Source organism: Chionomys nivalis, chromosome 21, assembly GCF_950005125.1.
Source record: "Chionomys nivalis chromosome 21, mChiNiv1.1, whole genome shotgun sequence".
Taxonomy (NCBI): Eukaryota; Metazoa; Chordata; class Mammalia; order Rodentia; family Cricetidae; genus Chionomys; species Chionomys nivalis.
The window spans coordinates 4515399-4539701 of record NC_080106.1 but is presented as its reverse complement, the minus strand read 5'-3'; the positions used below and the strand labels follow the sequence as shown (position 1 = coordinate 4539701).

General features: G+C 47.8%; 2 protein-coding genes across 3 annotated transcripts in view; one reads left to right on the top strand and one right to left on the bottom strand.

Moving 5' to 3' along the window:
* Positions 1-24303, top strand: part of Sprtn (SprT-like N-terminal domain) — a 164535-nt gene that overhangs the window by 3909 nt on the left and 136323 nt on the right. Inside the window, exon 5 of one of the 2 annotated variants that reach the window (XR_009055725.1) lies at positions 665-3400. Coding sequence is in view for 1 of the 2 variants with exons in the window: in XM_057753353.1 (XP_057609336.1) it covers positions 665-1434 (770 nt within the window). In the remaining variant the exon portion in view is untranslated. Of the gene's footprint in view, positions 1-664; positions 4119-24303 lie in introns of those variants that run through there. The other variant, XM_057753353.1, reaches the window with a different exon arrangement.
* The window catches only part of Egln1 (egl-9 family hypoxia inducible factor 1), a 36461-nt gene continuing 20874 nt past the window's right edge, over positions 8717-24303 (bottom strand). Inside the window, exons 2-5 of the mRNA XM_057753354.1 lie at positions 14026-14145; positions 12130-12266; positions 10309-10376; positions 8717-9275 (exon numbers count right to left, since the gene is read on the bottom strand). Coding sequence (XP_057609337.1) covers positions 9217-9275; positions 10309-10376; positions 12130-12266; positions 14026-14145 — 384 coding nt within the window. The 3' untranslated portion in view covers positions 8717-9216. The remainder of the gene's footprint in view (positions 9276-10308; positions 10377-12129; positions 12267-14025; positions 14146-24303) is intronic.

The following is a 24303-nucleotide window of genomic DNA, read 5'->3' as shown; positions in this document are numbered from 1 at the left end:
GAGTGGTGATGGGAAAGTGTGGAAGGGAGGAAAGATGAACCGGTCTCCATCTACAGTATCTGAGGGAAAGTCCAAGGCAAATGACTGTCAGATTGAAAACAGTAACTGAATTAACATCACCCAGACTGTGAGTCCTAACTAAGCCAGCCCTACCTATCTCAGTGAGTTCTGCTAAGGTGTCCGGGGAGGATGGGAAAGGAGTCTGGCCTGCATTTGTCCATGTTGTCCTTAGGAGCTGCTCCTTTCCTGAGAAGCTCTGAGGAGGCCAGGAGTCACTGAAGTTGATGCTTCTCCTTGCAAGGGTGTCAGTTTGGGGTCCCCTCAAGAGCCAAGCTGTAGTTCCTAATCTGAAATGCTGAGAAGTCAGGGGACTGGAGAACTGGTGCGGAGGGACTGAGTCTTTGGGAAGCTGGGTGAGTAGGGAGCAGATTAGAGGAATCTGAGCACTGGGAACATTCCTTAGTTCCTATTTATAATTTCTTCATCCTTGCTGTTCTTAGTGCAAGGCTCTGACTAATGAAGTTTGCCTTCTCTTGTCAATGGGTGACTACTGCACAGATCTGAGTTAGAACAAAATAATCCTTCAGTTTAGATAATTACCATTTGCTCAGTGTTTGTCGTGTGGCAATATGCCGAAGAAGAGTCTTGTCTGCTTCTTTTGCAGACAAGCCGCTCATCCCATTCAGTGGCAAAGGGTATGTTCTTGGAGAGACAAGCACTTGCCCTTCACCTGGGAAGCTGAGTACTTCATACGTGGTTAATGAAGCCAAAGGTCTCTCAAGTCAAGACCATTCAGCAAGTGGCCTGAGAATCAATTCCAACGCTGAGGTGAAATGTGAGCAGAATGGTTTCCCGAGTAAAAAGCCTCATCTGGTCTCCCCTGTCCCCACTGCCAGTCACCAGAGTGTCCTGAGCAGCTACTTCCCCAGAGTCTCTGTTGCCAACCAAAAGGCTTTCAGAAATGTGAATGGATCCCCAGTTAAGAGTGGGACCACTGGGGACTGCATCAGGCATCCAGCCTCATCTGGTTCTCAGAGAAAGGTTCCACCTTCCAGAGCATCCCTGAGAAATGCCTCCAAAGCTGTGGCCTCAGCATCAGCAACTGTAGCGTCTGCGACTGTGACATCCGCAGCCGTACCCCAAGAGGAGAGTGGGTCTGAAGACCAGTTCCCAAGCAAGCGGCCCCGGTTGGAGGACAGGACTGCTTTGGATAATATCATCAAGGAGCAGACACAGAGTGGTGGTGGTGATCCTCAGAATAGTCCACGGCCCACAGCCGCCAGCACAGTTGGGAACTCAGGCAGCTCATGCACTCAGCGACGGCTGGTCAACTGCCCAGTCTGTCAGAGTGTAGTTTTGGAGTCGCAGATTAATGAGCACTTGGACCGCTGCCTGGAAGGCAACAAAACCAATCTCCGACCTCGAAGAGTCTGAAATGGAGTGGGTCTCACGCCATCTGTTGACTTATGGTGGTGAAGGACCATGGGTTACAGTCTGACTTGTTAAACCAGCAGCATTCTAGTTTATATACACATAGTGACTGTAGTCTGCATCTCCATCCGGGTATGTGTGGTGCCATGTCCCTGTAGTCCCAGGTACTCAGGAAGCTGGGATGGGAACATCCTTAAGCCCTTGACTCTGGGTAATGTAGGGAGCCACTGTCTCAGGATGCGTCAAAGTGCTGTGTTCACCCATGCCTTACCTGGACTTTGGCTCAGTTTGTCCAGTATCAATGTATGATTTTAGGTACTTTTGTTTTCTCTTGAAGGTTTTAGAGAATTATTTTTATTTGTATAGTCTCAAGACAGTCTTATCAGGAGTCCTGACCGTTGAATACTTTTTATATCAAGGTCTATTCCTTGAACTTATGTTAATCTTTATGACGTCAGATTCTCTGTCCGGACAGTATGAGGCGTAGTAGTTGTTCTCAAAGTACTCAGAGCTCTTCTTTTTCTTTTTTTTCCAAAGTCATAGCAGTTGGATAAGCTTTCTATATTTTAAGAGAGTTTACTTTCTATATAAAGGTGAAAGTGAATTTTAAAGACTTATATTTTCAGTAATTTATATTTTAAGTATATAATATATAAAATCTGTCCCAGCCTTACTAAAAAGTGGTTGCAGATTTTTAAAGACCCTCCTGGATTGAAGTTTTTCTAGCTCATGACAGCTTGTGTTTAAAATCCCAGCATTTGGGAGGCTGAGGCAAGAGATGGCTGTGGGGTTTAAAACCAGCTTGGGCTTAAGTTCTGATCTGGGCTATAGTGAGACCATGTCTCAAAAACAAAAACAAAAACAAAAAAAAAAACCAAACTTTTTTTTTCCCATCCCATCTTTGTCAAGAAGTGGCAGCAAATTTTCAAGTAGATAAAGAGTATATAGTACAGTTATTTTGGAATGTTAGAATGGTTCCTCAGTTCTGCAGGCCATATTTGATAGGGACTTAAGTGAATGGTTAATTAAAACCTGGTGCTAAAAAGTAGCCGATGGATAACATCTCACAAAGCTGCCTAATTCCCTGAAGAGTAGGGAAATGTCTGGAAGCAGCACTGTGAACCCTGCGCCAATGTGGGAAGCAAATGCACCGTTGCCTGAGCATCGGGAAGTTCTTGCATCTTTCCGTATTGAGCAGAGGGAACACATACCTGGCTCAGTTGTCTCATGGCTGTTCCTCCACCTTGTGTGCTCTGGTACAAGGTCATTATACATTGTAAGATGCACAAATGACGGAGCATGTGGGTGAACCTGGTTTGCCTGATGTTCCACTGTACCTTCCTCCCTTACCTTCCTGGCAGGGATGGGGAAGTCCTGTTGTGGTTGTGCCTTTATAGTGCTACCCTCTCCATCCTCAAAGGTACAGTTCACCAGAGTGTGAAGGTAGTGTCTTCGTTACTATGTGTAGAAGTTATTTTCATTCCTATGTAGAATTTAAAGATACCACAAGTTTTCTCCTCACCCCAGTATTATTGAACCATTGGAAGTATCCCAGTGCAGGGCTAAGTAATGCTGACAACACCCACTCAGGAGTGGAACTGGTCACAGGGTGTCTGTGTTCCGCTCTGCCAAACTGAATTCCTCCGCCAGCAGGGTGCAAGTGTCAGCTTTTCAGCATTCTTGACAGGATCTTTAGCCTGTCAGATTGGATAACAAGTTTTGATGTTTCTTAAAGCATGAAGTTAAATAGTATTAAATGTTTATAGATAAATGGCTACTAAAGTTTTGTTTGAATATATGCCACATTTTCACCAATTTAATAGGTTGTAGGCAATTAAATATTTTTTTCAGCCACACTGCATAAGGCCCTAGGGCCATGAAGTAAATGAGGTGCAGTTCATGCCCTTTCAGGAGCTGTTTCTTCAGTGAGGAAAGATGCAGATCAATCTCAATGCGCCACATGACAGTGGTTTCATTTCACCCTGGCAGTTTTTTAGAGAGTTGAGTTAGCTTGTTAAAGAAGGGAAAGGGCCTTAATAGGCAGGGGGTAGCTGGGCACATCCTGTGAAACCAGCTTTTGAGGTGGCGTGTGGTCGGTGGCAGGAGAAGTGCACACAGACAGACCTAGCCAGCACAAGGGTGGGCTTACATCTGCTTTTCTTCCAGGCATCTGTGCAGTGCCCAGGTGACACAGGGCAGGAGGGAAAGAGGAGGAGCTGGGCGTGCGTAGCAAGTACCCAGCTTCAGTCGGGAGGCAACATCAGGTTCTGAAATGCTGGAGAGAAAAGAGCCCACATGTGTTGGAGAAGATTTGCCCCTAAGAATAGCTGTCCCTGTATCCGTCAATTCTTATTGACATCTATCAGTGAGACAGGCTCCATTTTGTTCCTATTCTCCCTTTGGAAGCAAATTTCTAACCTCTCAGTGGAGCTCAAGTTGGTTCAGCTCCCCACTGTAAAGCCATAGCCATAGGTTCTGTTTCTATAGAAACTTGGCTTTACCTCCCAGCTCATGCTGGTTAACAAAGCAACATGAGAAACCGTGTTTGGCTTTGGCCAACTGTGTACACACATCCTAACTTGGACCTGAGGAAAATGGAAAACACTAAAACCTTTCCCTGTTTCATCGTTCCAAAGCTCTAAGACTGTATTTTTTAAAAACTTTACAGAATTTAAAAATAAATGAGAATGTTTTGATGTAAAGCAGTTGATGTCTTTCTGACTTGATTTTTAGGAGCTGAGGGTGGAAGTGGCTCCGCATCTGTGTCTGGTCGAGTGCTCTACCACTGATGTGCTCTCTTAAGATGACCTAGGCGGCTACCCTGGCTGCACCACCACCGCTATGCTGTTATCATCCGGGCTTTCCTCCCCTTTCCTTGATACAGAGTATTAGTCCACACTCAGTTTGGGTTATAATCTCTATAGACTAAAGATAGCCATGGTCAGTAAAATGGTACAAAGTAAAAGGTTAGATCAGTTGGGAAGCTGTCTATGGCAAGTACCCCTTCCTGAATGTGCACTCTACAGAGCAGATATCAGAGGCTGGGGATGTCATCTCATCAAACCAGGGCGCCCAGCACGCACGGGAGTCAGATCACACATTTGCTGTCTTGGCTCTCAGCCTTGCTGTAGATAATAAGCCCAAGATGTTTAGATGAAATTCATTTCAAAGCTGGCTACTTGAAGCTTTGGAAATTTCTTTTCAACCCTTAATCTTTACTGATCATACTTTTTTTACACATTTTATGTGGTGTGTGTGTGTGTGCGTGCGTACATGCATGCAAAGAGTCAGATGTCTTATTAAAGATTTAAGATAGTTTTTTTTGTTTGTTTTTTAGTTTCTCAACAGGGTTTCTCTGTAGCTTTGGGTGTGTGCCACCTGCCCGGCTTAAGGTAGATTTCTTTTGTGTATGTATATTATGTTAAATAATCCATCAAGTGGTACACATCTTTAATACCAGCATACAGACCTATCTCAGAAACTAAATTCATAAATACACATTTATATAACCTCTTATGCAAACAAGATCAAGAATGTAATCCCAGCACCCAGGCAGAAGGACTACATGGTTTGGTCTCAGAGTGAGAACCTGTCTCAAAAAAACCTGCAACCAACATCTGGTTTCCTTTGTGTAAAATAACCTGGACCCACAGTGACTTGTTAGCTGCTCCACGGGGCCAGAAGTAGAAGATGGAGCGTGGCTCCTCCACACACTGGACAAGCCATCCGTCCTGATGCTGCTGGGGCCACAGAGCACCGTAAGCTCAGCACAGCTGTGTGTGAGCCCTGCTCTCTTGCACTTCTGGGCAGCTTATCCTCAGGGCTGCATTTCTATTTCACTGTGTTTTTTTCATTTGAATCCATCCTTCCCTGGACATCTTAAGCCTTTCTTTTTTTAAGGGAGAACTTTCTCGTGCCACAGCATGTGTGTTGGAGGGCAACTTGCAGGAGTCAGTTCTCTCCTACCGCATGGGTTTAAGAAGGGAACTTGGGTCAGGACACTTTAACTTAACAACTCTTTCCAATCTTCTTGTTTCTGTTCCTGGAAAGGATGACCTCCCCCCCTCCCCCTATCTTTCTTTCCTTTTAGGTTGTTTAGTTTGAGATTGGGATTCCACCATGTGAATCCAGTTGCCTTGAACTCCCAAGTCTGTTGCAGTAATTGCAGGAGTGTCCCACGGAGCTAAACATGGTTCTCTAATTTCACGTTTTATCCAAGAAAATGCTCATTTGACTGCATTTAGGTTTTCTCATGTTTTATAGTTAAGAATTTTTACCAACTGCAGCCAAATCTCAACTTTCCTTTGGAAAGGCTTTGTTTTCCTTGTCTTGCAAACATAGTGAAGCTTTGGGCTGATTGATCCCCTTCAGCACTTGCCTCAGAGGTAAAGAAAAGTTGGTTCCCAGAAAAGAACACGGCAGAATTAAACTCATGTGCTGCCCTGTCCCCAGTGCAACAGGAGCACCAGAAGAAAGCAGAGAATGCCACCAGGTGAGGGGTGTGATTTCACCAGGGCTGAGAAAAGCCACAGGTTGATGCAAGCAAGCTATGAAACTGTAGAGCCCAGGGATGAGAATATTCCAGAGCCTTTGACAGGCTTCCCAGGATCCACATACAAGAACAATACTTTCAGAATCTAAGGTTTCCAGTGCAGTGTAGATTCCTGTACCGGGCTGAGTTGTGGGCCTGAGAGCATCTATCTGCCCACTGTGGGTACCAGGAGTTGGGGACATGGAGTCTAAGAAACAGGAAACCAAACAGTGAGATCCACTGAGTCCAAGGAGCCAGGTGGGCAGGCTCAGGTTTCTAGCTACAGAACCTAGGCAGAAGGCAAGACACTGAGAGGATTAAAAGCTATCCCAGGCAGGGTTGGCGGCTCCCAGCTGAAAGCACAGTACTAGGGAGGCTAAGCAGGACTGTTGGACACCAGCCTGGACAACAGCCAAGACCCTGTCTGAAAACTAAACAAGGTTGAGAAGGTTGCATCAGAACCAAAGAGACTTGACTGTTTCATTACATTAGCACACTTAGTCTTCATTTCTGTCTCACTCCTCTGCCCACCCCACTGCAGACCCACTGCCTATTTCAGTAGTTTTCCAAATGCTCTGAGAGGCCAGAACTTCAAACACCACGCTCGGCTGGTTACTGTGGAGCCCTGGCTAGCCAGCGGGCCTCAGAGCGGCAGAGCTCTTCCTGCCACTGCCTCTCACATGCTAGGATTAACCTGGCACCACACTATGTTCTCAGAGCTACAGTACATACTCTGGCCTAAGAATCCGTGTCTTTGCATGTGGCCACAAATCAAAGGGTCATGTGTGTAGAGCTGCATACCAATGGCCCCGCAGGTGAGTACGAGGCCCCCTCCTTCAGCAGCACAGGGGTGCTGATGATGCATTCAACAGCTATGGTGTTTAAAGCAACTTGAAAGTCTACCGAGAAAAGAACTCCAAAACTGAGAAGGCGGGTGCAGCTCGCTGACCCTGTCTCCGCACCTGGAGCATCTCTGCTGGCGGTTCTGTCACTTACAGAAGGTAACTGCTGGACGCTGTGGACTAGACAGTAAGTAACTGACCAATGGGCCCAAGATGAAAGCCAAGACATGGTAATTGGCTTCAAACAGAAGAAAGCTGGAGGTGACAACAGTAAAGTTTTTTTCAAGAACATTTATACATCTTTTTAATTAGATTAGCTTTACAAGCAATGTGAGAGGCTTTCATAGGAAACACCGTGTCCGAACCACATGAGTCTCTTTATGCAAATCCTGAAGTGCTCTGCCTGTCATGGGTAAAGGTCTGTTCCCCAGCTGCTTAATGTGTTGGATAAACAGCATCTGAAAGCTTCCTCTTTAACCAGGATCAACACACAGAGGCCACAGATAGCTTTAAATAGAGCCCTTCTTCATGCCACTACCATGGAACTGAGAGTTGAATGGGTATTAAGTGCATGGCTATCCTGATTGCCTCATCTTTTCACAGTGACCTCCAGGGAAGTACATAAACTTTCCAAAAGATACATAATTTAAGTTTTGTCTGGCAAGTCCACCCCACCCCCACGCAGCAGAGTCTGGAACCTGGTACACTTGTAAAGGTCTGATACAAAGTATACCAGGGACTCCCACATTCAAAGGCTGCTGCTCCAATCAAACAGATCTTCTGTGACCAAATGCCAAACAGTTCCTCCCAACTCTGAAACATGGTGCTTCGGGGCCAGGTGGCAAAACCTCGAGCTGGCCAGCTGACAGAGGCACTTGCTGGAAAGGTTGTCAGCGGTTATTGGGGCTGAAAGAAAGGATGTGGGACAGAACTGACTCCTGCCATGAGCCCCTCATGCAAGCACAGTGCTGAGTAACCCCCAATCTACACTCGGCTTTACGTGATTTTTTTCATGTTTTACATGAACAATAGCAATCTCTTAATAAGAATTACTGAGCTTCCCACAGAAAAGGTTTCTAGCTGGATACAAACTACACAGCCGAGACTGGTGCAAGGAGAAATACACAGACGGTTCTGCATACACACATTTTGGCAAAGATCAAGGTCAGAGATAGAACACCCAAGGGACAAGGAGTTACACCGTATCTGTGCAAAGTCTGGCTTTCTAAGGGGACTGGAGAGGTGACAAGAGCCTGGCAGGCCTTTGTGGCTGTGCCACTGTCCCTCTTTTCTCTAAAGAGAAAAACCCATAAACAAAGTGTCTGGACTCACACTTCATTTGATTTCTAGGCTACACACACGTCTTTCATTAGTGGTTGTGAAAATGACTCTTAGTTGTCCAAGGATGGATGACCATGCTTGAGGCCACAACCACACACGTCCACGTGCCCGGGGCCACTGGGACCGCTCTACTGCAGCAGAACAAGGCTGTGACCTGGGAGGATCTGGAAGCACAGTCAAACTAAGGAGGAGCCACGGGGAAAGCTGTGGCCGTGGGGCACGACTGGTGGCAGGTCGGCCCTGAAGCAGAGACAGCCCTTTGTCTTGGGAACCCGAGTGGAGGAGGCTCGAGTGTACTCAGTGCGGGTGGCTTAGCACTGGAACGTTAACTTACAGAACAAACCATTTCTCTGCGGCTTTCTCCTCCCATCGCTCTCTAAGGTACTTGGTATTCAGTGGTGACCATCTACTGTTAGGTTTCACTATCACCAAGGTCAGAGTGTCACAGCAGAGACCTTTACAAGTTCAAATTACTGTGAGACAGGCCAAGAAAAACCTCATGGACGGCAGCTGGGACTCCACGCCCTTTCTTTCCTGTCAGTCAAAAGGAAAGGAACCATCATTCACTGGCGACAGTCATTGTAGGAGGTCTTTAGGGCCAACTTTAATAGCATGAGGAGGCTTACAAAAATAGATTGATGTTATTTTCAGGAATAATACTGTAAATTTTTTTCTTAATTCAGTTTTGATAAATTGTACCTAATACAAAAATTCCCCGAATTCAAACTTGATATAAAAAAGAGAGATGAAATGAACTCAGATGACAGATCTGGCAAAATAGAAGAATGAAGAAAATCCTACATAGGGCCCTTGTTGTGTGTCCAGATGGGAAAGCCACTCTCCTCAGACAGCATCTCCTCTTCAGTAAGCAGCCAAGGGCAGTCACAGATCTGGAGCTGACCCCACAGCACAGTCACAGCAGACGCAGCCCTCTGTTGGACGTCACCTGGCCGAGTTGCCTGGCTCGCAGCTGGAATGCCAGCCAGGAGTCTCTGTTCATCCTATCCACGAGTCCACAGAAGGCAACCGAGCGGCGGTAGGTGAGTGGGTACTGCCGGACCTAAGGCCGTGCTAGACATCTTTGCTGACTGAATTAGGCTTATTGAGTTCAACCCTCACCCCCTTTTCACCTGCAAGGGAAAGAGAAGCATTCACTCATTAAGCACCAGAGCATCTGACTGCACCCCAAACATTTGAAGCAGTACCTCCTCATTTCTCCAGCATCCCATGAGGCTCATCCCACCAGCTGTTCCCACCGCCTCTGTGACAAGTGCACTGCTGTGCAGATCTTAGAGGGCAAGCAGAGATGCCAGCAGAAACAGCACCACTGCCTTTTATAAAGCCACCTGCCTATACAGTAGTGGAAAACCATGGAATGCACACAAACCGTAGCTCTGAAAATACAGAGAAAGCGCACAGACATCCTATTTTTTTTTTTTTAACCTTCTTACAAAAAGGCTAGGCTGAGTCTAGCTCCTTAGGACTCAGGAATGGGTTCTGTGACTGCTGGGCAGGCTTTCAGGTGGAAGAGCTAAAGCAAAGGCAGGCACGGGGTCCCAGGACACACACGACATGCACACCAAGAAGGCTGGCACCTGGGACCTACACACCTGTCTTCCGGGCTGGGAAAACATTTAGTTCACCTCTTCTGTGCTGGCCACACATTCTTTTAGAGGTAGAAAAGAAGGGGCCGGGCGATGGTGGCGCACACCTTTAATCCCAGCACTCGGGAAGCAGAGGCAGGCGGGTCTCTGTGAATTCAAGGCCAGTCTGGTCTAAAAGAGCTAGTTCCAGGACAGGCCCCAAAATTACAGAGACCCTGTCTCAAAAAAAGAAAAAAGAAAGAGAAAAAAAGAAGGGATATTCATTTATCTAAGGGAGAAGGGGAGGGGACTAGGTAACCTGAAGAGCACTAAGTAGTAGCTCGAGGCTCTAAAGAGCCAACACAGAAAAGCTCAGTTTGTGTTTGAGTAACTAACTCATACTTGCCTCAAGCTTTTGTTAAGCTTTGGACAACTCAGCAGATAAGAATAGAGACTAATAATTAGAGAAGTCCTTTTTAAAGTAAGGGAATTAAGGAATCTGGGAAAACATTCCTGGCCTATGGCTTTGGAAAACACCATCCCCAACTGTTCCAGCAGAGCCTGCCCCAGCTGTGTTTACCTGTTAGATATTTCACTTTAGCTCTTGCTCGCTCATCTGCATCAAAATACCAAACAGTTATTGCGTACCTAGAAGGAAATTTAACACAGGGTCAGAAAGGTCCCTGGGAAGAGAGTGCGCCTTAGAACTTGTAATGCCCAAAACATCCTCAGACCGATGTGTGTACCAGGCAAGCATGGTCTGCCCATCCTGCAGAGGAGCTGCAGCATCCAAGAGAGGCTCACAGCCTCTCCACACTCACCCGGCCTGCATGGTCAGAAACAGATAAAAGGGGACAGCGCCCCAGAGGAGGGACAGTGACTGGGACAAAGAAACCCAGGCTGGCCATCTACCACCCCTGGCTCTGCATCACTGAGGAGAGTTAAGCCACACCAGAAACTTCTAGGATTCCTACCTAGAAAGTCACGCCAGGTTTAGACACTGCGTTTGGCTGAACCTTTTTCTGAAAAACCTTCCCTAACTGGACTACTTTATCCCACAAACAAGTGTGGTATGGCAGTCTGTTTGGAGATGAAAGCACACAACAGTGCTTGCGATGTGAACAGCGGAGTCAGGGGAGACACTGGATGTGAGTGTGTGCTTCAGGTCATTGGTTCCACACTGACATTAGGTAAGACTGTGTAGATCCAGGCCAGAGTTCATGGGAAAACCAACAGCCCAGATACACAGCTGCAGAGTCAGATGCAGGGTGGAGCCAGAGGCACCAGTGGGTGCAGCGCATGTCCTCATCTACCGGCCAATGGCTACCCACTCTGCCTAGGCTCCACCCGTTCCTACCACGGCCTCCTCCAGGACACAGGGCTGTACAGGTTCTTCTGAAGCTCTCTTGCCCAAGTCCCAGGCTGCCAGTTAACTGCCAACTAGAATTCTGATGCCTGACCAACTCCTCCCAGGGCCCTCAGTCCTCAGTAGACAACTCTACATGTGGCTTCCAGAACTGCCTTCTGCATACCCACCTCTGTCTCCTGACTTCGATAATCTGCGCTCTGCCTGGGCTACACGGACCAAGCTGGGCTCTGGCCTATTCTCTGGCTCCACGGTCCCTCTCCTGACTGTACCGCTGGCCTCCTATGTGCCATGCCTGGTCCCCAGGTTTCCTGTCAGGGTACCTATGACATCAGGCTCCACCACGCAGCTGCTACCCGCTGTAAATCTGTGACGGAAGCACAGCTAGCAGCAGGAGAGGAAGGACACCGTGGGATGGCAGGCATGCACCATCCATGGCAGCAGCAAGTGTGCTGTGCTCCTACAGCTACAGAGAGCTCTTCCCGGTGTGACCACACATGGCAACTTCCGTCTGTCTCCTCCAACCCCTGTTCTCCTCACTTCTGCTCTCAGGAGTATCTTTCAATTTTTTAAAAAGCTTCCCTTTTCCTTTTTTATTTATTTATTTATTTATTTTTTTGATTTTTTTTTTTTTCGAGACAGGGTTTCTCCGTAGCTTTTGGTTCCTGTCCTGGAACTAGCTCTTGTAGACCAGGCTGGCCTCGAACTCACAGAGATTCGCCTGCCTCTGCCTCCCGAGTCGTTCTGAAAACACCCACGTGACACAGAAGCAGGCAGTGTTGGCAGACGCACTGTGCCTCAGAGGGAGGAGGAGGTCCAGTCCTGTTCCACCTCAAGCAAAGAGCAACTTTGAGAAGACCAACATCCTCGGGACCATGTGTGAGTGAGCACACACTATGCTTCAAACGAGGAAGACCATGAAACCAGAGGGCCTGGACAGCAGGCAGGATGCTCCCCAGAAACGTTCAGGTTCACCCTGTGACTCACCCCTGCCCTGCCACACTGTCAACCAACTTTCCATGAACAGAACACTACCTTGTAGCATATGCTGGTTGTACTTCGTGAGGGTTGCGTCGGTCAGACCAGAAAAACAGCAGTCTATCAAATTTGGGTTCAATGTCAGCAAACTGGGCTTTGCCTTCTGGGAAAATTCGAAGTATACCTCCATTTACCTGGGAAAAGAGAGTATGTCAGTATGAGCCACCAAGAATGGGACCAGGTTAAGTGGTGGTGGTGGTGGTTAAGTGACTTGAAATGCTTAGCTGATTACTTGTGAATACAATTATGCTAATTAACAAGGCGGGACTCCGTGTCCAACACTAATGCATGGAAAAATTCCTTTTTGTTGTAAGTTTTGAAAATCAGTGAACGTTTCTATTCACACTGATGTCAGCACTAAGCCACTTTGCTGAGTGGCTTCCCCAGTGAAATGGTTGGTCCGTCCCATCGTATAAACAACCATCTGCTTTGACTTTCCACAGACACTGAATAAGCAGGTGAACTTACAGCCCTGAATTTATCTTTTAATCTACGTCTGTGTGTACTGTGGAAGGACAGCCGTCTGTGTGTACTGTGGAAGGACAGCCGTCTGTGTGTACTGTGGAGGGGGAGGACAGCCGTCTGTGTGTACTGTGGAGGGGGAGGACAGCCGTCTGTGTGTACTGTGGAGGGGGAGGACAGCCGTCTGTGTGTACTGTGGAGGGGAGGACAGCCGTCTGTGTGTACTGTGGAGGGGGAGGACAGCCGTCTGTGTGTACTGTGGAGGGGGAGGACAGCCGTCTGTGTGTACTGTGGAGGGAGGACAGCCGTCTGTGTGTACTGTGGAAGGGAGGACAGCCGTCTGTGTGTACTGTGGAAGGGAGGACAGCCTTCTGTGTGTACTGTGGAAGGGAGGACAGTCGTCTGTGTGTACTGTGGAGGGGGAGGACAGCTTTTGGAGGTTGCTGATTCCCATGGGTCAGATTTATTGGATCGTCAATAGCAGGTGTCCTGACCAATTGAGTCATCTCCACTCCTAACTCATTCTGTACCCAGCTAACTCCTGTAGCCTGGGTCTAAATTCTAATCATAGCTGATAAGAGCTCAATTTCACCCATGTAACTCATTTGCCTGGACCACAGCTCTCTGTGGGGACTGGACGGTCATCACAGACAGTGTGTCAAGTGCACAGGGAGCCATGAGGCCTCTACATGGGGAGTTGGGGACTTGCACAGAGACCTGGTCCTTGTGTTTTAGACTACAAGGAAAAACACTAGACTAAAATCACCAATCTGGAGATATTTTGTTACTTGTTTTTTGTTTTTGTTTTTCTGAGACAAGGTACCAAATAACCCAGGCTGGCCTCCAACTTGCCATGTAAGCAAGGATGCTCTCAGTCTGTGGTCCGCCTGCTTCTGCCTCCCAAATGCTGAGGTCACAGCTGTGTACCGCAAGCCCAGCAACAGTGCTCCTGATGAGGTGGACTCAAAGTTGAAGGGCATGTGAATGCCTTGCCCTGAACCTCATCTAGAACTCATAGACAGTGGACTAGGGGCTCATCCCCTGGTGATGTCGGCCACTAGGAATATGGCCTGTGCCTTGCTTTTGTGTGTCACCAAATGCCAATGCATCCTGCAAACACTTAGGAAGCCTTCCTGTGTCACTGAGGATGGCCTTGGATTCCTGAATCTCCACCTCCCGAGGACAGGACTACCACTTCCAGCACAGTACCACCCATGGGTGCACACTGTACGAGGCATGTTTACTATGTTTTAATACATTTGTGTTTGCTTTCAGACACACTGTTATGTTTCACTTCACGGAAATCCAGGGCCGACCAGATGTGAGAGAGCTGCCTTCTGTTAGCTCAGCCTCACCCACAGGAAGTGCAGACATTACTGTGAGGGAAAACGACCTGGGGAGAAACCAGTACTGCCGAGTTCAGCTGCATACCTTGGCGTCCCAGTCTTTATTTAGATAATATATACATGTCACACATCTTCCATCTCCATTTGGGTTATCAACGTGACGGACGTAGCCTGTTCCGTTGCCTGGGTAACAAGCAACCATGGCCTGAAAAACAACAAGGTAAATGGCCCATGAGTGGACATGCTGACAAGACAGAACTCTGACTCACACCTAGGTGTGAGCATAGTAAGATCCCATTCTGTGATAGGGAGAGGTAAGGACAGTCTATGATGACATCTGTAAAGAACCCAGCATAGGCCAGCAAGCAACCCAAGGTGTGGAGAAGAACCCAGCTCAGCGGCAGCTTTGCAGCAATGGAATGAGCCAACAGGGAGGGCAAGGGGACTGAATGACAGAAACCCTGAGCTATCATAAGCCAGCGGCCCCTGCTTTAAATAACAGAAGTCAGAACGGTTTCTGGACTCCACTGTCCTGACTGTTATATACTGTGGAAACTAATAAGATGAGTGTCTGACCTGCTCAGTGGAGCTCTGTCTTCCTGAGGCAGCCTTGGAACCAAAATCTGAGGAATGAACTACCCAACCTGGTACCACCTGATTCTGAACAGTACTGGTTGAATATAGTTTAGATGGCCAACTCCAAATATCCTCTTAAATCAGATCAATGAATAAAAGAAACTCATAACACATTAACCCCTCTTGGGTGGGAAAGGCAGCTATCAAGATGTGGTTCAGGAGACTGTTGGGTATGATACACAGGGGATGGCATCCACAGAGGTACCGAGTCCCCATGTGCTCTGGGAGCATGTGGTCGGCTATAATACTGGACACAGAGGTACCGAGTCCCCATGTGTTCTGGGAGCATGTGGTCGGCTATAATACTGGACAGAGTGAGCAACAGAAAGTCCACAATAAGGTGGAAGACAGGACACTGTCGGGTCTCAGCTCATGCCACCCATGAACCCAAGCTGAGGGATCTAAGGAGGCCAAGCCCGTCGCCTACCATCAGATTTAGATCTGTGACAAATGCTAACATTGTCCTCCTCTATATTTACATACTTCTTCTGCCAGCCCTTCAAGGGCACAAATATCTGAACTTAAAGTGACTTGGACTCCATTTTTCTGCTGAAATTCAAGCCACTGTCAGATCCTGATACAGAAAAGCCCAAGGCTCGTAGGAAAGAGGCAAGCAGCAATCCACATCAGAAATGACAGAAGTCCTTGAAAAGAAGAGAAGGCGAAACTGCTTTAAGCTGCTCAGTGCCACTGTGATTTGCGCAACAGCCACCTCCACCTTACCTTTCTGTCAGCTGACAGTAGGTCAGAGGCCAGAGCCGGAAGGGAGGCTACCCACTGGCAAGAGAGAGACGGCTTCTAGATAAATCCCCAGGAATGATTACCTAATCTTTCTAAGCGTCATCTACCATCAGATTTAGATCTGTGGCAAATCCTAACTTTTAAACCTCACAGTCATCTGGTCAGGGGTTCATTTCTGAGGGGCACAAATGCCATTTCCCTAGATACCCGACCTCCTGCTCTCCACCTCAGGAGAGGCTGCTGCTGGGTACCCCACATCCCTATTTGTCCCGACTCAGGATGGACTTCATACATTAGTGTCAGTGGCTAGGGAAGACAGATTGGCCTGGGGAGAAGGGTCTCAGACTGTAGCCAGCTGCCCAAGGCTCCCAGCACAGTCCCCACAACTGCCAGAGAGCACAGCTTAGCAAGACCCTCCCGCTCGCAGTGAACTGAGAATGCTGTAGCGAATCAAACCTGAATTCTCTCCTACTGGGATCTCATTTCAAAAAATAAATTGGGTTGGGGGTAGGATGACTCAGTGGGTAAACCATTTGCTGTGTGAGCCAGATGGCCTGAATTCAATCCCCGGGACCCACGTAAAGCTGGAGGAGACCAACGCCACAGTTTCCTCTGGTCTCCACGTATGCACAGCTCCCCCACACAACAGTTAAAGTCATATCTGGTAGTTCCAGAAAGGAGAGGACAGGAAGTCCTCCTTGGCCCGCCCACACTGGTTACCCCTCCATCTATTCATTAAGCCAATATGTTTTCAGACTTAACCACACCGTCCACATACATACAGGCCCTGGGAGTATCGTGATGATGATCAAAAGAGACAACGTTCCTTACATTTGTTTGTTCGTTCATTCATCCATCCACCCATCCATCCATCCATCCATTCATCCATCAACCAATCCATCCATCCATCCATCCACCCACCATCCATCCATCCATCTACCCATCAACCCATCCATCAACCCATCCATCAACCCATCCATCCATCCATCCATCCATCCATCCATCCATCCATCCATCCATCCATCCGGGTTCTGGAGACAAGGTTTCACCATGTAGCTCAGGAAGGCCTGACTTTGCCTCCCAAGTTCTGGAGTCTCTTTTGTTTGTTTGTTTGTTTTTTTTTTTTTGTTTTTTTTTTTTTTTTTGGTTTTTCGAGACAGGGTTTCTCTGTGGCTTTGGAGCCTGTCCTGGAACTAGCTCTTGTAGACCAGGCTGGTCTCGAACTCACAGAGATCCACCTGCCTCTGCCTCCCAAGTGCTGGGATTAAAGGCGTGCGCCACCACCGCCCGGCCTGTTTGTTTGTTTTTTGAGACAGGATTTTGCTATAGCTTTTGGAGCCTGTCCTGGAACTAGCTCTTATAGACCAGGCTGGCCTTGAACTCACAGAGATCCGACTGCCTCTGCCTCCCAAGTGCTGGGATTAAAGGCATGTGCCACCACCGTCCGGCACGTATCTGGCTATTCTTGTTTGCATTTATTATGAACTCTAGGTCAATGCTGTCAGTCCATAGACATATATAATGCTGGGTGTTCTTGGTTGTCAGCTTGACCATATCTGGAATTAATTAAAACCCAAAAATGGCTAGGCACAGTGTGAGGGATTTGTGCTTACCAAAATCATTTGGAATGGGGAGATCCACTTCTAATCCAGATCTTTTGAGGTGAGACGACCCACCGCTAATGTGGGGTACTTCTGCTGGCAGCCTACATAAAGGACATGAAAGAAGAAAGCTGGCTCTTTTTGCCTGCTTCCTCCCACCCTCGATAGCAAGTCCATTTCTTCACTAGCATTATTAGAGTCTACTTCTTTGGGATTCTGGAGAATATGGAAGAGCAGCTGTGACATCCAGCCTCACAGACTGGATAACTATTGGATTCTTGCACTTTCCGTACATAGACAGTCATGGTTGGATTATCTAGACCATAGACTGTAAGCTGTTCTAAGATATCCCCTTTCTATACAGAGAGATTCATTCTCTAAGTTCTGCTACTCCAGAGAACCCTGACCAATACAGTTAAGTAATGGGAAGTTATCTATCTATTCCCAAACAAAATAAAAACAAGCCTCAGCAGTGACAGGAGCTGACAGTGAGCACACCTCACTAATGCTTGAAAATCAGCCCTGTACAAGATGGCGCCAACTGTGGAGACCCGGTGTTACGCTGCGATGTTCACAGCCACTCACCATCTGCCAATGCACTGTAAGTAAGTGTATCCAACACACCAACCAGGTGAGGGGCCCCAAATCACTGCTCTCCTCGTCATCCCCCTGTCAAGGAAACTAAGGCCAGAAAGACTGGTTCGTGTTCTTATGCCAGTTGGATGCAAGGAATCTGGTTCTGGAAGCCAGCCTCTGAAGCAGGGCTAGACTACAGCACTTACATGTTCACAGACTGGGGAAATGGTGTGTGTGTGTGTGTGTGTGTGAGTGTGCTCGCGCAGTCTCTGAGGGAGAAATACTGGAGGGCAGCACAAGGCAGGGTTTCAAGGCTACCACAGCTCTCTAGTCGCTGTGGTATCTCCACCACCTGTATCGTCACATCTGTCTTACACAGCAGCCTGAGCCCCCAGTATTCTGGGGGTGCCGACGATGGGGCTGGAGGAGTACGGCCACCAGGCCTGCAGTTAACTTGCCAGAGTCAGGTCTCAGGTGGCAAACCACAGCAGCAACCGTGGAAAGCTACAGAGTTCCAAACGGACCTGGCAAATGAAAAAGCCAGAAGATGGGGCAATGTGGTGCCCACCCGGGATCCCAATGGTGTCCTGTCCCTGACCTAACACTGCGGACACCAGCTCCAGATGCCTCCACTTCCCAGGAGGAAACAAGCTATGGAGCCATACTGTTCCTCCTCTCTGGTGTGAAAACACAAGACAGAGTACATTCTCACGAGGGTGAACACCGTAAAGTTGTTCCTTCTCATCCAGAGAATAAAACAAAGGAAGAAGTCGGCCATATCTCTCTATAGTCCAAAATGTGTTTATTCCTGGCAATGGACAAGATAAAGCAACTGTTTCTTTGCTTACCCCCTACTTTCTGTTTTTTTTTTTTCTTTTTTTTTTTTTTTTTTTTTTTTGGTTTTTCGAGACAGGGTTTCTCTGTGGTTTTGGAGCCTGTCCTGGAACTAGCTCTTGTAAACCAGGCTGGTCTCGAACTCACAGAGATCCGCCTGCCTCTGCCTCCCAAGTGCTGGGATTAAAGGTGTGCGCCACCACCGCCCGGCCCCCTACTTTCTGAAGTGAATTATTTGGAAACAGAAATTGTTTGATGCTAAGAAAAACCAAAAGTTGACAGACTATGTAATTATTTTCACTCTAAACGAGAAAAAAAGGCCTGTGATCTGACAGCTTGCTCTGCCCAGGTCCCCTGTCTCGAGCAGGCAGCAGGTACACTCCAGAAAGGTGATGCAGCCTTCACCTGTCACTCCACCCAGGCCAAGCACACTCCCATATGGTCCTCACAAGAAGCCCCGCCCCCATCACCCAGGTGTGCTGGCTTGATTGCAAGTGAACTTCTTTTACTCTTTATTAAATAGTCTCCCTGTACAGCCCAGGATGGCCTCAAACTCAAGATCCTTCTGCGCCAGACACCTCAGTGCTGGGATTCTAGGTGTACATGCACACACACAATCAAATACACACTAAGCTATCTATGTCTGCAGACAAGTTTCATCCAGCATGCTGTGATTTCATTTGATACTATCTGTTGCATATTATGAGAATGTTCAAGTACACGCTGCAGGTGGTTGCACATAGCCCTCGACTTCAGGAATGACGAAATCAAGTTTCCTAAAGCCTCGCCTCACCAGTGACTCGGCACATGGCCAGCAACCTTCCATGTCTCTTGAACCCGCATTCCCACTACCTCCAAAGCAATCCTCTTTCTTCAGAGCCATCTGTGCCTTTGGGCCACAGTTTTCCATTAGCTCAGGTTTAATCTTCATATCCCAGAGACTGTTGAGACTCCAACAGCTGGTCCATCCTGGTTGCCTGACCAATGTCATGGCAACCATGGCAGCTAGGATTACATCTATAAGTCACTATGCCTGGCTTAAAGTCTGCTTTTAAAATGGCAAAAAAAAACAAAACCAATCACACCAAAGCAACAGACAACAACGGGGATTTATCAAGGTGTGAGTATGCACCTGCCCCTGTGCTAACCTTCAGAGCACTCTCTCCTTATGGCTCCTAGTGGGTCCTACTGCAGTTCAAAGAGCAACTATACAGGGGGAGGTGGGAAAGTTTGGCAGAGTAAGCACTTTTTCTGTTCTGTTTTTGAGACAGGGTCTTAGGTAGAGTTGCCTCAAACTCAGTGGTCAGCCAAAGGTGACCATGAATGCCTGCTCCTCCTGCCTCCACCTCCCCAGGGCTGAGATTATAGGCATGCATCGACAACTACATCCCCAATCTTACTCTAAAAGTTAGCTTAAGACAACAACAGCGATGAAAGCAAGCAAGAAAGGTCTAGGACTTCGGCTGACCATCAGCTTCAAAGAGCTGCTAAGCAGCTAAGCAATATGAAGGAAGAATGACGGCTCTACAGATTCTGTGGGCCTGAAGCTGCATCAGCTTCTGGGAGCACACAGAGGGAGAATGCTGACAAAGAAATCAAAAGGGGAGCTGGAGAGATGCTCCTACCGCACAGGACCGGGGCTCAGTTCCCAGCACACACACGGGAGCTCACAGTCATCCTTTACCCCAGTTCCCAGGGACCTAACACTCTCTCTTGATCTCCTAGGACACTGCACATACACAGTGCACAGATATATATGCGGGCAAAAATTTTAAACACAAATTAAAAATCTTTAAAAAGTCAGTGGTTTTCTTTCTGTTTTTTTCAATGAAGAATGGTGTAGCACAGACAACGAGGAAGGGCTGGGAAGACACAGTCCTGGGAGGCTACGCTCTCTGGGCCCGGGACCACAGGAACATGACTAAGTGTTTACACTTGGTTAGACTGTATGTGTCTTCCTAGAAGGGAGCATGAAATTAAGGAGGCTCCGGAACAGAGGGATCTGCCAGCATCTGTGCCTGAGCTCTGGCGGTGCCGCTGCTAACTGGACAATTACTGATCCTCTCTGTCCTAACTGCCCTTGCCCGCAAAGCTAACCAACCGGCAAAAGTAACACCAGCCGCACCTAACAGCTCCAGGACGTTGGAGAAGTTGGTCTGGATCCTGGAGCCGTTTATTCATTTCACCTGCCTCAGGGAAGTGGACACAGGAGCCAGGCAGGCATTCGCAGGCATCTTCATTAGAACATGTAAGAGGTCTTGCTAGGGGCCAGGTCCATTCAGTCCTCACAGTGACTGTATAAGACTCTATGGAGGAGTGGTCAGAATGCAAGGCAAGATGAGGCCAGAGAGCAGACGCACCAGTCCAGATGGTAAGCCCAGACATGCTGGACCCTCTAGCCTGGTTCTGTGAGCTCCCTCATGTTCAGGCAACTCTGAAGCTAAGCATGTGCCTCGCATAATATAAACATTTATTTTCTCAAATGAGAGGTTGTCTCTAGCTGGGTACCACTGCCATGCAGAAGGAGAATGCAATGTGGCAGAGGCAGAAATGTCCAGTGTCTATTCTGTCTGCCCTCCTGTGGTGGGGTACCACATTGCCTGGCCTGGCAGCATCCTGCTGCAGCACAGCCCAGCACACCCTGGGCTTTCTTCTAAGAATACTCAATTGTATGTAACAAATAGGACAACCTCAGAAGAACTCGTCCTGATAAGAAAATGCTTGAAATGGGACTGTGAGTTTACCCCCCCGCCGGAAAGTATCATGGAAACACTGGATATAGTTTTGCAAACAGTATTACAAAATTTAAACAAAATCAAGAGACATTTCCACAGTCCCTAGAGATGAACTAAAAATGAAGCAATCCAACCAGAATTTCACAGACCCAAAGACGGCCTAGGAGTTGTCGGAGATAAAGACTTGCAAGACTAAAAGGCCTTTTATAGGGTTAAAAGCCATTTACAGGGTTAAAATACAAAGCACAAACATTTTAAAAGCTGGGTGTGGTAGTTTAATATGCCTATAAATACAGCACTCAGGAGTCTGAGACCGGCCTGGGCTACACAGTAAGTTCCTAGTCAGCCTAGACTACGGAATGAAACCCTGCCTCAAAAAGCCTCAAAAAAAAAAAAAAAAAAAAAAAGGGGGGGAAATTTGTTTTGTTTTATTTTTTTGAGATAAGGTTTCTTTATGTAACCTTGGCTGTCCTGGAACTCTCTCTGTAGACCAGGCTGGCCTCCACCTCACAGAGATCCGCCTGCCTCTGCCTTCTGAGTGCTGGGATTAAAGGAGTGTGCCACCACTGCCTGGAAATGGAATTTTTTAAAGAAGAAAACTTAAAATTCAATTAAAAAAAAAAAAAGGACTTTTGCTATGGGAAACTCTTTAAGACAAATGTTATTTAAACTTCTCTCAAAATTATGAATTGCTATACTAGTAGGCGGGCTGAGTCACCACAACGTGAGGGACCGTATAAAGGACCAACACATTAGAAAGGCAGAGAGCCACTGGGCTAAGTGGCTATCAGAGCTGACAACTGTAAGGGCCGCAGCTCAGCCTTAGCTTAATTTGTTATCACCACTTGTGTATGTATTGTGCACGATGGGGAGGGGTTGTCGTGTGTGCCACTGTGTGCCTGCAGAGGTCAGAGGACGACTCTGTGGTATAAGCTCTCTCCTTTTACCCTTAGTGGATTCGGTTGAACACAGGTCACGAAGCTTACATGGCAAGCCCTTCACTCGCTGAGCCATCATTCTGGCCTCAGACTAGCGATTCCTGCCAAAGCCACAGGAAGAAACGTGTCTGTCTCTTCACCTTGCTCCAGGGTATGGTACCAAGACCACAGAGGCTACCCTGACGTCGCAGAACCAGAATCAGAGAGGCCGAGTTCTTGGCTGCTCAAAGCTCTCTGTCAGATATAATCAGGTTATTGGTCAGTTTCCTTCAGGATTACAGAAGCCAGTTTGAGAGACTAAGTGCTGTGCTCTGGTCACCTCTATCTGGGAACACCTCACACCCTAGTATCAGTCAGCACCCAGGAGCAGGTGACTCAGAACACAGCAGCCCAGCTTAAAGGACACCTGGCTCTTGTTCCTAATCCTGGTTCTGCCAATTACCAGCTACGTGACTGTGGGCATTCGTGAGGCATTTCCTCATCTGTAACCTGACTTGACATGGCCCCAGAGGCAGCCTGGAGAATGTGCCAACATGCATTGGCTGCTCAGCCTCCGCCTGACCACGACACATGGAGAAGTGGCTGCCGCATTGAGCAATCGTAAAACCCGGCCTCTCAGGTGCCAAATCCTCACTTCCAGTGGTATCAAAGCCATATCCACCAACAAATTCTGCTTCCCAACTTTCAATCCAGCATCTCCCCATTTGATCTCACCCCAGGCCTCCTCCTAGGCTACCCTCTCCACCCAGAAAGCACTGTGGTCACCTGACAGTCCCAAAGTCCTGGTCAGTACTGCACCTAGCAGGAAAGAATGCTTCTCTCCACAGGGACAGAAACCAGGAATAGCTGCTTCCACCCATAGCTGTAGCCTTCCTTTCCACTGGCTTCAGGGGACCCCCTTTCTCTCTGTGTGCATGACAGATGACTGCTAGCTGTCTTGTCCTCAGCCTCACCCAGTATCCACTATACCTAGGCTGTCTGGTACCAGAAAAGGCTACAGCAGCACACGTGGACTTAACTCTATGTGGTTGACCCCCGACCCTTCAGATCGTCTTGGTCACTCATATACTCTTGGCTGGCTGGCTGGCATTCCTTAGAATGGTTCCTTCAAACCTCTTATCACCATTTCAGCCCATGACAGAGCAATACACAGCATGAAGTTATTCTTTCCCCAGAAGGCTGTGCCTCCGGGCTGCTGAGATTTTTAACTGCAAACACATCACATGAGACCCTGTTTAAATGTATGTTCTAACTCCGGTTTAACTGTGGCCTGTGGTTTCCATTTCCTCCAATAAAGCTTGCAGCTGGTGTGAGGGTAGCACGCTTGAGAAGCAGGGCCTCATTCTCACGCCATCTCACAAAGCCCATGCCATGACCTCCTTGGTTTAACCTTCAGCATCTGCCTCTCCATCAGTGACCTGCTTCCTGAACATACAACAGACACCTCTATTTTAAAGTAAATCTGTGCTGCCCTTCCAGCTACAATCTCTGCAGCTCTACATGGGCTCTGCCGGAAGGCTTCTATGAAGGCAAGTCTGTCCTCCAGTCCCCAAACCCACTTGACTAGAATTTACAGGCCAAAATAAATACCTGGCAGTAAGTAATCTTTCCTAGTAAGCACTGAATGTGTCTTAAGGCTTAACAACTTACGCCTATTGGATGCTTCAAACCTTAGTATCAGACTGGACACGACAACTTGGCTTCCTGTTCCACATGGAGTAACAGGCAGTGCTTGACTTTCCATCTGAGGAAAGCCCTGAAAACTCAGCTTCAGAGACACACGACATGACCCAGAGGATCATGGGTACCTGCCCGACACAACGATGACGTCTGTTTGGAATGCAAAGATGCACACATATGCCTAGGAGTTGCTCCAGAGCTCTGGGATGTCTGGATGCAGTGTCTGGGAAAGAGTGGGCTGAAGAAGTCCTGCGTCTGAGCACATGCATGCCTAGGAAGCTGCTGGACATGCAGATGTCCAAAGATGGTTGTAGGAGCCTCAGTGTCGTTGAGAATGTAGAGAGGAAGCAGGAACAGTGACAAGAGCCCACATGAGTCAGCACTGAGGTACTGTGACGGGGAGGATGTTGGGACCATGAGTGACAACACCAAGCACACTGGACAGAGCAGGTTTTGCATGGAAGAGTGAGAGTCTCATAAGATAGGAAAGTCTAAGATGCCCACAAGGAACAGTGACTACATCTATCTAATGGCTGTTTGGGTCTGCTCTGGGGAGGCATGAAGGAAACGGTCAGATAAGGGCAAGTAAGAACCAACGGTGGGCTGGGTGGCGGTGGCACAT